Below are 12166 nucleotides of genomic sequence, written 5' to 3'. Positions count from 1 at the left end.
CAATGTTAAGATGACAGGGCCATGTGGTTCATATGAATATGAATGAGTGTTTTAATCAATTCATCCTTAAAAAAATCTGAGGAGACAAATACATATACATAAACACACATATATTTATGTGTATATGAATAAATACAAATACACCATGATTTTCACTTTTTCAATCCTATTATTAATGTCGTATTTTAGTGGAACCCATTTAGATAAGAAAAAAAAATAGGGGAGCAATTTTACCCATTCATCAAATGCAAACCACTGCATGATCTTATTTTATTTCAAATTATTTGTGTTTGGAAACTAGTACTACAATGGCTAGAATATGAATGTCTATCGATAAGATGTTATATTTATTATTATAATTTTAAACATAATACTGATGCCATCTGCTTCTGCAGCAACAAGTGAAAAGTAATCAACAATATATTTGTTTCCTGTTTCGTGAGGGGTGTGTGACAGTGTAATATTGAGAGGTGGTACACCCTAAAGTTCCCATGGCTAAATATACCAATATGTTGGTATTACATTCTGTTCAACTATCAAACCTGGTTATCTTTGAACTACCATGTAGTATTTCATATTGAAAAATATGATCAAGTTTCCATTCTCGCAGAAATGAATAATCTATAAGTAGTCAAATGACAAAAGGATAAAAAGTGATGAGGAAATTGCTGTGTGGGTGTCAGAGAAATAAAAGGTGTTGGCTGTGGGAAAGTGGCATCACACATTTTGACAGCAATCCCCTGAAACCACAGAGCCACCCACTGCTAGAAGTTTTGTGTGCGCGCGCATGTGTGTTTATACATATACAATTTTATGTTAATAATTAGTCTGCAGTTAACAAAAATCCTCAAATTCACCATCACCATAAATTAAACTAAATAAGTAACAATCAAAATGACATTGATTTTGCATTGGCCATTTGAAAGTGCAATGAATCAGTACTAATGTTTCTTGTTGCCTGTACAGTGCATTTTCGAACTGAAAGTTCAAAATCCATCAAAATGTCCATTTTACAATTAGAACCTGTATTTGTTAAAAAAAAAAGTTCACTTCCTGTACATTTGGATGTTATCCTGTTCATTTTTGGCACTCCTATTGCTTTTGAGGCACTTAAGGGTCACGTTGTTGATTTTTGGGTCACTTTTTGATTATTTTGGGAATTTATGGGTCACTGCCTGGGAATTTGGGTCAATCTGAGGATGTTTTGTTTTTGTCAAAAATAATGAGATTTCCTTGATTTTGCCCATTTTTTAATGTGTGAAATAAATTAATCAGGTAAAATTGTAGGAGAGCTAGCAATTTGAGACCAACGTGAATCGCCATATTTAAATTTATTGAAATCATTTTGTAAATTTTGTGAGATATATTCTCATATAGTATTTTTTTGCTGTCATGGGTCGTGTTTTTTTTCTCCCCATTTGTACTTATAGAGATTTTAATATTAGCTGTTCTCCCCACAAATATTGTAGATTTATAACCAAACCATAAGTGATTGATACATAAAAACTTTATAACAATATCAATTTTACCCACATTCTGTGTGAGAAAATGTGGGAATTATTTATAAATTCACAACTTTTGGGGGCCAATTGTTTTCAACAGAGATATATATCATCTTTTTTTTATAACCAAACCAGAAGTGATTGAGCCATAAAAACTTTATAACAATATCACTACTACCCACATTCTGTGTTAGAAAATGTGGGAATTCTTTATAAATTCACATCTTTTGGAGGCCAATTGTTTTCAACAAAAATATATGTCATCTTTTCATAAGCAAATTCAAACTTGTCTTCTGCAGATGTGTGTTGGGAGGAGAAAAGAGGACGTACAGTAACCGACAATGCAAGGATTGCACTCGACAGTTATCTTCGCAAAGGTAAGAAGTCCTTTTTGTAGTGCAGTAATATGTTTTGAAATATTCACAAATGTCCGATTATTGTACCATTGCCTAAGTAATTTTTATTAGTATTAGTATTTGATAACAAAGCTTGTGGGATGATTATGTTTACCCCAAACTAGATAATGTCTAAAGGAAAATGCTTCACACTAAGTCATGGCATCCAATACAAAAAGCTATGTTATTAAACATTTTATTAACAAGCAAATTTGGTCAAACTCACCAACCCTGTTAAAGACGTATTTAATTCATAATTTGTTTGTTATCGTTGCAATTTATAGGGGATTAAAACTATTATTGACTATTGTAGCTTTTTTTTATTTTAACGTTTAAAAAAATACCTAGTAGGGGAAAAAAGATTACCTAAAACAGCTACCGCAGTGGTATTAAACTAGTGGCATGGGGTCCAGATCTGGCTCGCCGTATCCTTCTTTTTTGGTCTGCAAAAGTAAAATGTTTTTGTTCATTAAACATTGTAAATCAGTAAACTATGGAAAATGAATGTATAAGTAAATCCATGAATACAGTGACAACAGAATATCTATTGCTGTGTTTTAAATATATGACGATTCATTTGCAAATTGATTATTTCCCAAAATTACGGCAGCCCTCACTTCACCTTCCATTGTCAGCATTAGATGGCAAATTGTTTTGGATTGGGAGGTTCGCTCTGAGTCAAAATGGATTAGATGTCTAGCACTGCAAAGTTCAATTTCTATTTTTTTGAATAAAAATGGAATTAAATAAATTCAGTTTTGGCCATTTTTAATGAAATGTGCTTTTGCTGTTTTGGTACATTTCCAAATAGGGTGTCTTCAGTTAACAGAAAACAGTAAAAATAATTCTCATAGTAGCTGAGCAGCAGTTGTACAGCTACATTGTGGTAAAAGTACATAGGATAACATTTGCAAGAACAGGTGTTCGGGTTCGGTCGGAAACCTCAAGTTTTGGCATTTCAAACGAACATACACTCACAGGTGTTTAACGGAGATTGCGAGAAATCTTGTCTGGCTTCTGCAGGTTATGTCATGCCGCGGTCATTTCTCGTGAGGAGTAAAAAGACTCACCACACTTTCCCATCCAAGGACCTTTATAAACAGCAAAATGAAGCTCATTCTAGTAAAGGTCAGCTCATGGACCAAGATGGAAGGGGCCTTGAAGATGTGCCATGTATTTTTCCCCAAAAAATTCTATCTGAACGCAATTCCCCATGGCAAAATCAGAATCTTTCAAGGAACCCCTCTTCATCTGATTCAGGTAAGCATGTTAATAACATTTTAATGCTGCAAACAACATAGAGCTACCAAGGGGGCGAAAAACTGATCCATAGCATTTTCAATCGTTCTCCTTCCTGGAAGAACCAAAGCAAACAATACTAATCCAGTTCTGGATTCTTCTTGGTCAGCAGAAAGAAGTCAAACATCTGACAGAGAGCGACAGCTGGAGAGGCTGGTCTTAATGTTACTCCACCGCACATCATATCCAGACCTCAGCTCTCCATTCATCCAATGTCCTCTCTGTGATAAGGTACTACAGAAATGGGTGTTCAAACTACTGTAGTAGTAGTAGATAATTTATGAAACTTAATTTTATTGTACTCATTAATATTAATAGTTATTATTATATTCCTGTATATTTTGGGGCATTTCCAGGTTCACCTCCTGGTTCAATTCCCAGTCTAAATGTACTTAGAAAAATAAACTGATAGTCATCACCCCTTTTTGGGATTTTCATTCACAACCATCTTTCTTAGTTATTTACACTCCGTTGTCTGTCCTACCGTGTTTTCTGCACTATAAGCCGCAACTAAAAGAGCCGTCAGACCGCATTATAGATGGAACGATATTGGGTAAGCATTGTATCAAATTCCCTTTAGCACATTTCATTGATGTTTAACACAATTCCTAATTACTACTACTACTACAGCTCCATCTAGTGGATGCAGATGGATTTAGATATAACACAATCCCCTAGTAGTACTACTGCCATCACTACCACCACTCCTACCATCACGAATGCAATTGTCTTGTATATGGAACATATTTTAAGATAGCCCATTCATTGGAGGTGCACCTTATAGTGCGGAATATACAGTAGTATTCCATGTACTTGATAATTTTAAAAGGAGAGTTTCTCAGAAAGGGTGATCCACATTTAGTTTTTCCCCTCAGTCTCTATCAGAAGTCAATCTGCAGACTCATGCCAGTACAAACACATTTCCTCTCTTCCCTCTGATGAGTTCTCCAAACACAGCAATGACTTTCACCGAAATGGAGAGTTATGGCAAAGCAAAGGTAATAATCTATAGAAAGCATGTTTTCTGCGCAGTCATGTTTTACATGGTCTCTCCGGATTACAGGCTCGCAACTTTGGCTGTAATGTGTGCGGAAAGATGTTCAAGCGCTCTTCTACACTGTCCACACATTTGCTCATCCACTCAGACACGAGGCCTTACCCTTGCCAATACTGCGGTAAAAGGTTCCACCAGAAGTCAGACATGAAGAAACATACCTTTATACACACAGGTGAGTAGCCATGATAGATTAGAGTGGGCTAGTGTCTGATATGCAGATGTGACTTGCCCACTTAATATGCACTCAGGTGAGAAACCACACATATGCAAGGTGTGCGGTCGAGGATTCAGTCAAAGCTCCAACCTCATCACCCACAGCCGGAAACACGAGGGCCACCAAATGTTCAGCTGTCCCCTCTGTCACCACAGTTTCCTACGTAGGGTCGACCTACAGCGCCACCAAGAGAATCCATGTGGCTAAGGAGGTGTTATATTCTTAGAACTGATGCCTTTTATAGAAGTTGAGAAGTAGACCGAGTAATTTAATAGGGTAAAACAAAATAGGCATTTATTCTTTCAGCTCAAGTTTTTTTTTTCCGTTATTAACAGCACACACATTGGCATAGTAGAAGTAACACATTGTTTCATCAGTGATTTAAAAGCTACGTACATAACAATGTAATTTCATTAGCAAAGCTATTGACTTCTTTTATTCCAGTGTGTCATTATGTAATTTCTTTGAAAACAATAAATACTTTTTTATTCACTTTGCCTATTTTTTTCAATTTATCAGAATAAATAGCATCAATTTGTAGGGCAGTAAGACACACAAATGGTGAAAGGAATTGTTTTGTTTTGTTACATTTTGATGAATGCACAAGTCAAACCTATCAACGTGATAACATAACTTTAGCTATCCGCATTTTAGTTAGAAAACCACACTAAGCCTTTATAAGGGATTCATTGGGTTGGCTATACATCCAGTTTGTTTTGCCCCTCCCAGTCAAAATGGATTGGACATCCAGCGCCGGGAATGGCACGGAAAGTTGAGTGTTTATAGCTAGCCCTTCTGGCTTCAATGAATTGGATGTCTATACTTGATGGCTTTCTTTAATTAAATATTTCTTTTTTCTTATTTACGAAAAAAATGCTCAATGTAAGGTTAATGCTTTTCACAACATATTTCACTGCACACATTTATATCGAGCTGATTGTTATTACCTGTAAACTGTAGATGGATCACAGCCAGGCCATAACACCTGCATTACACAGCTTGCAAAGGAGATTCCTTCCTTGTTTGTAGGACTGTGGTGGGCTTCCGTGCTTTATTTTTCATTGTGCTCGTCGATTGGGTGACAACCATAGGTCGGGAGAGGTTTCTAATCGCACACTACAATTCAGGTAGAAAGAAGAAAGTGTTTTTGATCATTTTAAAATATCATACATTTTTTTTCAAGGATTTTATCTGGCCATCAAAATGTGTCACATGATATAACAATTGAAAGTCGTTCTATTGATAGATGATATATTTGTTGTGTTCTGCCCAATATTTGAGTTGTGTTGTTTTCTAAATAATTACGTAAAGGTATTAATTTGTGTGACACCTTCTTCTGTACCTGCTGTCCCAGCGTCCTGGACCCAAGTGGAGGGATATGTTTACCATCTGGACAGTCTTTCGTTTCATTATTTTTTATGGGGTCCTTTGTTGACTCGTCAGAGACGCAAAGATGAAGGCTGCAGTGGAGAAACTGGATTGAGACGTTGTAGACTGGACGTAGTATAAAACTAAATCTTAATGGCCGTAACATTGTTTTCCTCCCGGAAGGTCCTTCTCTTCTGGGTTTTGAACGAAAGGACACACCTTCTTCATCTTCATCACTGCTCTTTTCACCTTTTTCATCTTCCTGTCTGTCTTCACTATCTTCTTCCTGCTCATTAGTATCTTCTGTTTCCTCCTCATCTTTTGCATGTACAAAGGTAATTGAGGGGTCTGCAGGACAGGCATTGCTTATGAGTGTCCAGAAAGCAGAGTTTTTGGGGTCTGACAGAGGAGAAACAACACATGACTTCACCTCTGCATTGTCTAAGAAGGATCCTATGGCTGAAATCTGCAGTAGAAAAAAACAAACAAATAATGATGAAGGCAGAGGCATGAATACTTTTTAAGGGAATTTCCAAGTCATTGTTATGTTTCGTTATTGTACTTTAAAAGGTGCAATACTCAATCAAATAAAACACATTAAATTCACTTGAACATTAACAACAAGTGCTGTGCAAAAAAAATCCATGCTTTCATTTTTAGAAGGTGGGATTATTGCAATTGCATATTTGCAGGTCTGAATAAAAAAATGCTCCAAAACAGTGCAGCAAATTTGGAGACTACTGCCAGAGTCCTTTAAAAAAAAACAAGGAAACTAGATCATATTACACCTGTCATGAAATCAATGGATAAACGATGAAATCTCTGTTTTCTAAAAGCCCGTAATGTGCACGGTCAAAAACAAGAGCCAAGCAGGGTTAGGTGGCATTTGTATTACTATTACTATTATTACTAGCATAATTATCAGTAATCATCCTTCTCACCTCTGAATACCTGAAGATTTGAAGTGTTCTAAAACATTTAGCTCCGTTAGATCAGCACTAAAAACATTACCGTTTACTACAGCCTATTCATAACTGCGCCTTTTCTTCAAACACCCAATTGTGTTATTATTCATAGATCCTGTTTTCATTGTTATTGTTTTCAATTGTGCTGAGTTTAATGTATTTTTATGTATCTTTTAAATTTCTATTTTTAAATTGTGTCTTGTTGAGTTACCTTGTGTTAAATTGTGCTACAAAAAAAATTGATGTGCCCAAAATGAGGTAAAAGGAAATATGAAATGGAAAAAGCCACCTCGACATAAACACGCTGGTCTGCTGCGATGACACAGGGTCCGACGCGTCGTTGTTTGAAGCTCTCAGTGACGAAAAGCTTCAAAAGTAGCAAAGGTCCAGATTTGTGTCTGGGGGTGGAGAAATGGATTGGTCCAGGATCAGGCAAGGGCGCCTGAGAACTACTGATATTATCATCGGGAGTTAGTTGAGGCAGGCTGGTGACGTCGTCTATGCAGCTGAACTGGGGGAATAAAATTAACTCATTTTCTGCCAATGACAGTGCTAGACATCCAATAAATGAAATGGGAGTGCTGGCAGCGTATGAATAAATACTGGAATATGCCTAATTGTGAAAAAAAAAACATTTAAATTCACAGTAAATTGATGGAAAGAAGATGAATACAATTCTGAGATAAAAGATATTTACGACAGAGGTTTTCTACTTTTTAAACGCTTCTTCTGTTCAACATTTACCAATTTAATAAGTAAAGTGAAAATTTCTGGTCGTTAAAAACAATGAGAACAACAAAACCTAACCAACAAGCCAATCAGACATAGCATTCATGTGCGTAAACATCATATTTTGGGTTCATCGAGTCCACAAAGTTAACATTTGAAATTTCTACTTGACCCAAAAAGTGATCCTAATTATGATAATGTAGTTTCTTTTAAAAGAATGATTGTTTAAAATACATTTTCTTATGAAGAAAATAATAATAATCATCTAAACTGGGAAGATTGGCATGAAACATGGCCCCTTCATGCATCCGCCCTATGAAGTCAAAATAAATTGGATGTCCCATGTGACCAGAAATTATAGGAAAAGATTAGAACAAGCAGTTTTCTCACAGGTATGCTGAGCGAACCTCTGGATGTCCAAGCAGTCTGGTTGTGTGGCAACATGCGATGAGGCAGTTTTTTCCATAACAGAACCTGACATGTGATAAGAAAAGAGAGCAATATGCTGTAAAATTCGATGAATGTCATCCAAACACATTATAGCTACCTAAAGAGTCAAGCCAAAAAAGTAAAGACAACACATATTTCTTTGTCCCTCCGAGTCAAAATGAATTAGACATTTAGCACTGTCAATGGCATCCCTATAAAGTGTTAATTGCTGTCCCTTTAGCATTGGATATAATTAGACCAAAAATAGCTATTCAGCTCACCCTGTTTTTGTATTGCACCCGTTTAGTTCGTCCCAGAAGCTGTCCTTCAGTCCCGCAGGAAATGACCGGGAACACCAACAGGAAATGACTCCCATTGAAATGAGCCTGGCATGCCGGGTCCCGCAAAGTTACAGCAGAAACATGCATGGACAAATTCTGCAAAAGAATTAGTGCAATACATTAAACAATAAAATGATTCACTTATTATTACTGGAAAGTCAGTAAATTGCATGTATGGTATTTTTTCAACATTTATAAGACTTTCCAGTGGATCAGAGTTGATATTATTTCAAAGCCCAAAATCGGTTTGTTTCATTGGTGCTTTGGTGGAAAAAATGACAAATGTGATAAAAGGGTACTTTGAGAAACCCTGGGTTAACGACCTGCAGGGCGTGTTGGTCCACTGCCACGCTGAGGCGTCCATTTTCACACTGCACTGTCAAACTGTCTCGACCTCCGTCTACACGATCTCCATTGAGCAGTCCTCTCAGACGGCGTTCCTGAGGCCATTTAGGCCTCATTGTTGCCACTCCATCTAAAATATAAATATTGTAAGACTGAGTGATCATGTATTGTATTTTGCCCTCGTCATTAAAATCATTCAAGGTTGAGGAAAGTTATCACATAAATGGGAAAGACACAAATATTTTCCTGACCGGTTTTTGTCCCAGCCAGCCGAATTACAAAGCGATTGGCCTGGTCGGCTTCTGTGTACGAGGTCACATTGTAGCCGTTCTCTTTAACCCACAAAAGAAGGTCCGGTACACTGGACAGATCAGGGATTAGCGTAGTAGTCAGAGTCAGTTCAGGCTCAGGAGGGTAGGGTGGGGAAACACTGTTAGAAGACTGCACAAAAGACACACAAGGACAAAAATTGAGAGGAGTTGCAAAGAACACAAATAGTAGTAACCCATTTAATTAATTCATTTTCCATTCTACTTATCCTTACAAGGGTGATGGCGGAGCTGGAGCCAATCCCAGCCAACTATGGGCACAATTAATAGCCAACCAATCACAGAGCACAAAGAGACAGCTAACAACTCATTTAATGTCATAGAAAAAAATAGATTTGGTTAGATTAAATCATGTGTTAAAATATTAATTTGAGTATTAATGTACTGCTTGATTCTAGCTCAAAATTATGTAAAATTATAAAAATGGGTATGCATATGTTCACCATTTTTTAGATTATTTTTGATATCTTTAATAAGCAAATGTGATTTTTTTTAATATTGACAGTCAGTGTCAATGTCAATTTTTCAAAATTGTACTTTAATTTTCTGCAGGATAAAATAATAATAATAATAATAATAATAGAGCTCACTCTTACATGAATAAAGATGTGACCCTGGACATCATGAGCGACAATGGCCCAGTTTACTGGCACCGAACTGCTGAGAATGAGCACCACATTTGGACTCCAAGAACCGTCCGGCGGACGGACGAGTGAAACAATCACCTCCACCTGAAGAGAGCTGCAGCAGACATCTTTAATGATCTTTGATTCAGTCAAGCCTACTGTTCTATGAATAACGCAATGGGTGTGTCCAAGCCTTACCCACATAGTGCTGATCCTGCTGAATGGAGTTTGATCACATGGACCTGCGGGTTGTTTTCTGTTGGTACCGAATGTGCGCAGCCTTGCACGTCCTGTGGTTGCAAGTCTGAGCTCATGTAGTTATTGGAGAGAAACAATGACTTAAGATGGCATACATGAGGCTGAGCCAGATCTGTAGTGGGGGAGATAAATGCAATTTCAGATACTGTTCAGCATTTTCAGGAGCATATTAGTATTTGAAACAAAGCTCACATTTAACAAAACAATTATAATAAGTTTGTAGAAGTTAACTACTGTATTTTCTAAAACTTTCAAGTGTTATGTTAACAGATGCCTATTTAGCCTTTTAATTTCCATTTCACTATTGTTATTTTTACTTAGGTTTGTTCTTGATTTCTTATAAAATAAAATTTTAAAAAGCCCTCCCAAAAATGTCACTGTTGGTTCTCCAGCGGCTCACCCTCTCCTAGTCGGACATAAACTCGGTTTCCGTGGGTAACATGAGTCAAAGAGGAAAAGTTGCCATGGTGTTTCAAAGCCCATCGGTAAAGAGCACGTGCACGGAAAGGGAGCCAACGTAGGGGCCGGACAAGCAGGCGTAGCATCTGGGACTGTACGCTGGAGTTTGAGGATACCTAAAAAAATTGAAACAAGAGAAGCACCATGACTGTAAAGCTAACGTCATGAAATTGGTTGTGTTGGCTTTCTTCCATATTGATGTATGAATTAAAAACATTCAAAATTGGAAATAAGGCTTCAATTTGTTTAAGTAGGGTATATACTGACCTTTACCACCACAGGAAAGTTGTGTGGGAGTTTCTCAGCTTCCAGCCTCCAGTTTATTGGGTGCTTGGAGCTGAGTAGTAAAGTAACTTTCCTTCGAGTTGAGTGGCCCAGAGACAAAGGCTTCAACAGTACTGTTACCTAAATGAAGAAATGATTCACAGTAAAAAACATTTTAAAAAAGCACCAATGTCAAATTGCCATTAATATTTTTGGGGTCCATCTGGTCAAATGACCCAGAACCATTGTACTAAGCATGACCAATTACAGTAATCCCTCGAATATCACGGATAATGTAGACCGGACATGGCCGCGATTATCGAAAAGGTAGGATCAGCCCTATTAATACTACTATACTAACCATGTTGTCGGGGTTGCTGGTTACTCTGCCCACTGCAATGACATGAGTTTCCCTTCCTCCACTTTCTCTGGCAGCACAGCCCGGGCCAGCTTCAAACTTTTCCAGCAAAGCCTCAACTGGGTGATGTTCCCCCACTGGAGCCACGGAACAATGTAGTATTTCTTTACTGGAAGCTGTGGGATAGCAGGTTATCCCTTTAAGGGGCTGTTTAAATGTTGTGTGCACTGTTTTGAGTAAAAATAAAAGTGAACTTGAAGAGTTGTCGTACCTGCCCGTCTCTTCCACAGCAGGAGTATGCAAAAAACAGTCCACTGCTTTCTGGACAATGAAGCCATCATAGAAGCTAACAGAGGCAGACTTAAAGTGACTCACCAGTCTGCAGCTTTCTATAAAATGGAAACATAAATGCCACATATCCTAAAATAGACATCCACCAGTGCCTAGTGCCCACAGTTGGCTGGGATAGGTTCCACCGCCCCGTGACCCTTGAGAGGATAAGCCGTGCGGGAATTAAATGAATGAATGTGACATAGTGAGGCATGATGTCATTGAAAAGCGATTGCAGTCATCACACACATGGCTAATGCCAACGAGCTTCCCACGGACACACCCACTTCACCACTGGCCAAACATAGAAAAGTGTTGACATTTTTAAATATTGAATATACTCAAAGTCAGCTAGTCAGCTACCCTAAAGATCTAGTCAGCTATATATATAATGATCAGAATTGAGATTTTGCAGAAAAAGACAAACTTAAAATGGCTTCAATGCACATTTGTGTGAAAGAAAACCTGTTAAAATACCATCCAAGGCTATAAAAAAAACCAAACAGTTTTGTGGGTTGTGTTGTGAACATTCCGTAAGTGTCCTCATTTAACTACAGTTACAGTTTAGTGCAAATGAATCATTACAAAGAGACAGTATGCAATGTACCTATCATCTTCAATATGAAAAGAATAGTGAAATTATCTTTCAAACGTCTAAAATGTTATTTACAGTTAATGTCCATTTAACTGATATATTCTGGCAAGACTCTAATCTTGGAGGGTCTCACTACACATTTGTTTAAAATTCCTGACATCCAAAAGTTGAACTCACCTGGGACAGAGCTGCTCCAAGTGCTGCTGCTTCAGTCTATTTTGCAAAGACTCTATCCAAACACAGCTTGATACATCCCCACCCACCCCTCTCACTTCCTAAACACACAACCACGCACTCACACAA

The 12166-nt window shown here is 37.6% G+C and overlaps 2 protein-coding genes across 2 annotated transcripts; one reads left to right on the top strand and one right to left on the bottom strand.

Moving 5' to 3' along the window:
• Positions 1–3765: 3765 nt before the first annotated feature.
• engl (endoglin, like) lies at positions 3766–11721 on the bottom strand. Its single transcript, XM_077618616.1, has 13 exons — positions 11210–11721; positions 10942–11114; positions 10584–10721; positions 10258–10432; positions 9798–9969; positions 9570–9714; positions 8881–9085; positions 8623–8768; positions 8240–8395; positions 7920–8003; positions 7090–7311; positions 5810–6301; positions 3766–5583 (listed from the first exon to the last, which is right to left on the bottom strand). The coding sequence occupies exons 1-13, from the start codon at positions 11277–11279 to the stop codon at positions 5458–5460; spliced, it is 2304 nt and encodes a 767-aa protein (XP_077474742.1). The 5' UTR covers positions 11280–11721; the 3' UTR covers positions 3766–5457.
• Positions 4149–4674, top strand: LOC144088259 (uncharacterized). Its single transcript, XM_077618581.1, has 3 exons — positions 4149–4194; positions 4260–4425; positions 4502–4674. Exons 1-3 carry the CDS (start codon positions 4156–4158, stop codon positions 4672–4674), a joined length of 378 nt encoding a protein of 125 aa, XP_077474707.1. The 5' UTR covers positions 4149–4155.
• Positions 11722–12166: the final 445 nt, after the last annotated feature.

Source organism: Stigmatopora argus, chromosome 14 (genome assembly GCF_051989625.1).
Source record: "Stigmatopora argus isolate UIUO_Sarg chromosome 14, RoL_Sarg_1.0, whole genome shotgun sequence".
Classification (NCBI taxonomy): Eukaryota; Metazoa; Chordata; class Actinopteri; order Syngnathiformes; family Syngnathidae; genus Stigmatopora; species Stigmatopora argus.
This window is presented reverse-complemented; position numbering and strand designations above follow the sequence as displayed.

Bases quoted from the DNA above. Each gene is read 5' to 3' on its own strand.
- engl (XM_077618616.1), bottom strand. From the start codon at position 11,279: ATGATGGCTTCATTGTCCAGAAAGCAGTGGACTGTTTTTTGCATACTC. The intron at 10,433-10,583 runs GTCAGTATATAC...CAATTTTTTTAG, and splicing joins ACTTTCCTGTGGTGGTAAAG to GTATCCTCAAACTCCAGCGT. The intron at 9,970-10,257 runs GTGAGCCGCTGG...CCCCCACTACAG, and splicing joins TTATGTCCGACTAGGAGAGG to ATCTGGCTCAGCCTCATGTA.
- LOC144088259 (XM_077618581.1), top strand. From the start codon at position 4,156: ATGACTTTCACCGAAATGGAGAGTTATGGCAAAGCAAAG. The intron at 4,195-4,259 runs GTAATAATCTAT...TCCGGATTACAG, and splicing joins AGAGTTATGGCAAAGCAAAG to GCTCGCAACTTTGGCTGTAA. The intron at 4,426-4,501 runs GTGAGTAGCCAT...ATATGCACTCAG, and splicing joins ACATACCTTTATACACACAG to GTGAGAAACCACACATATGC.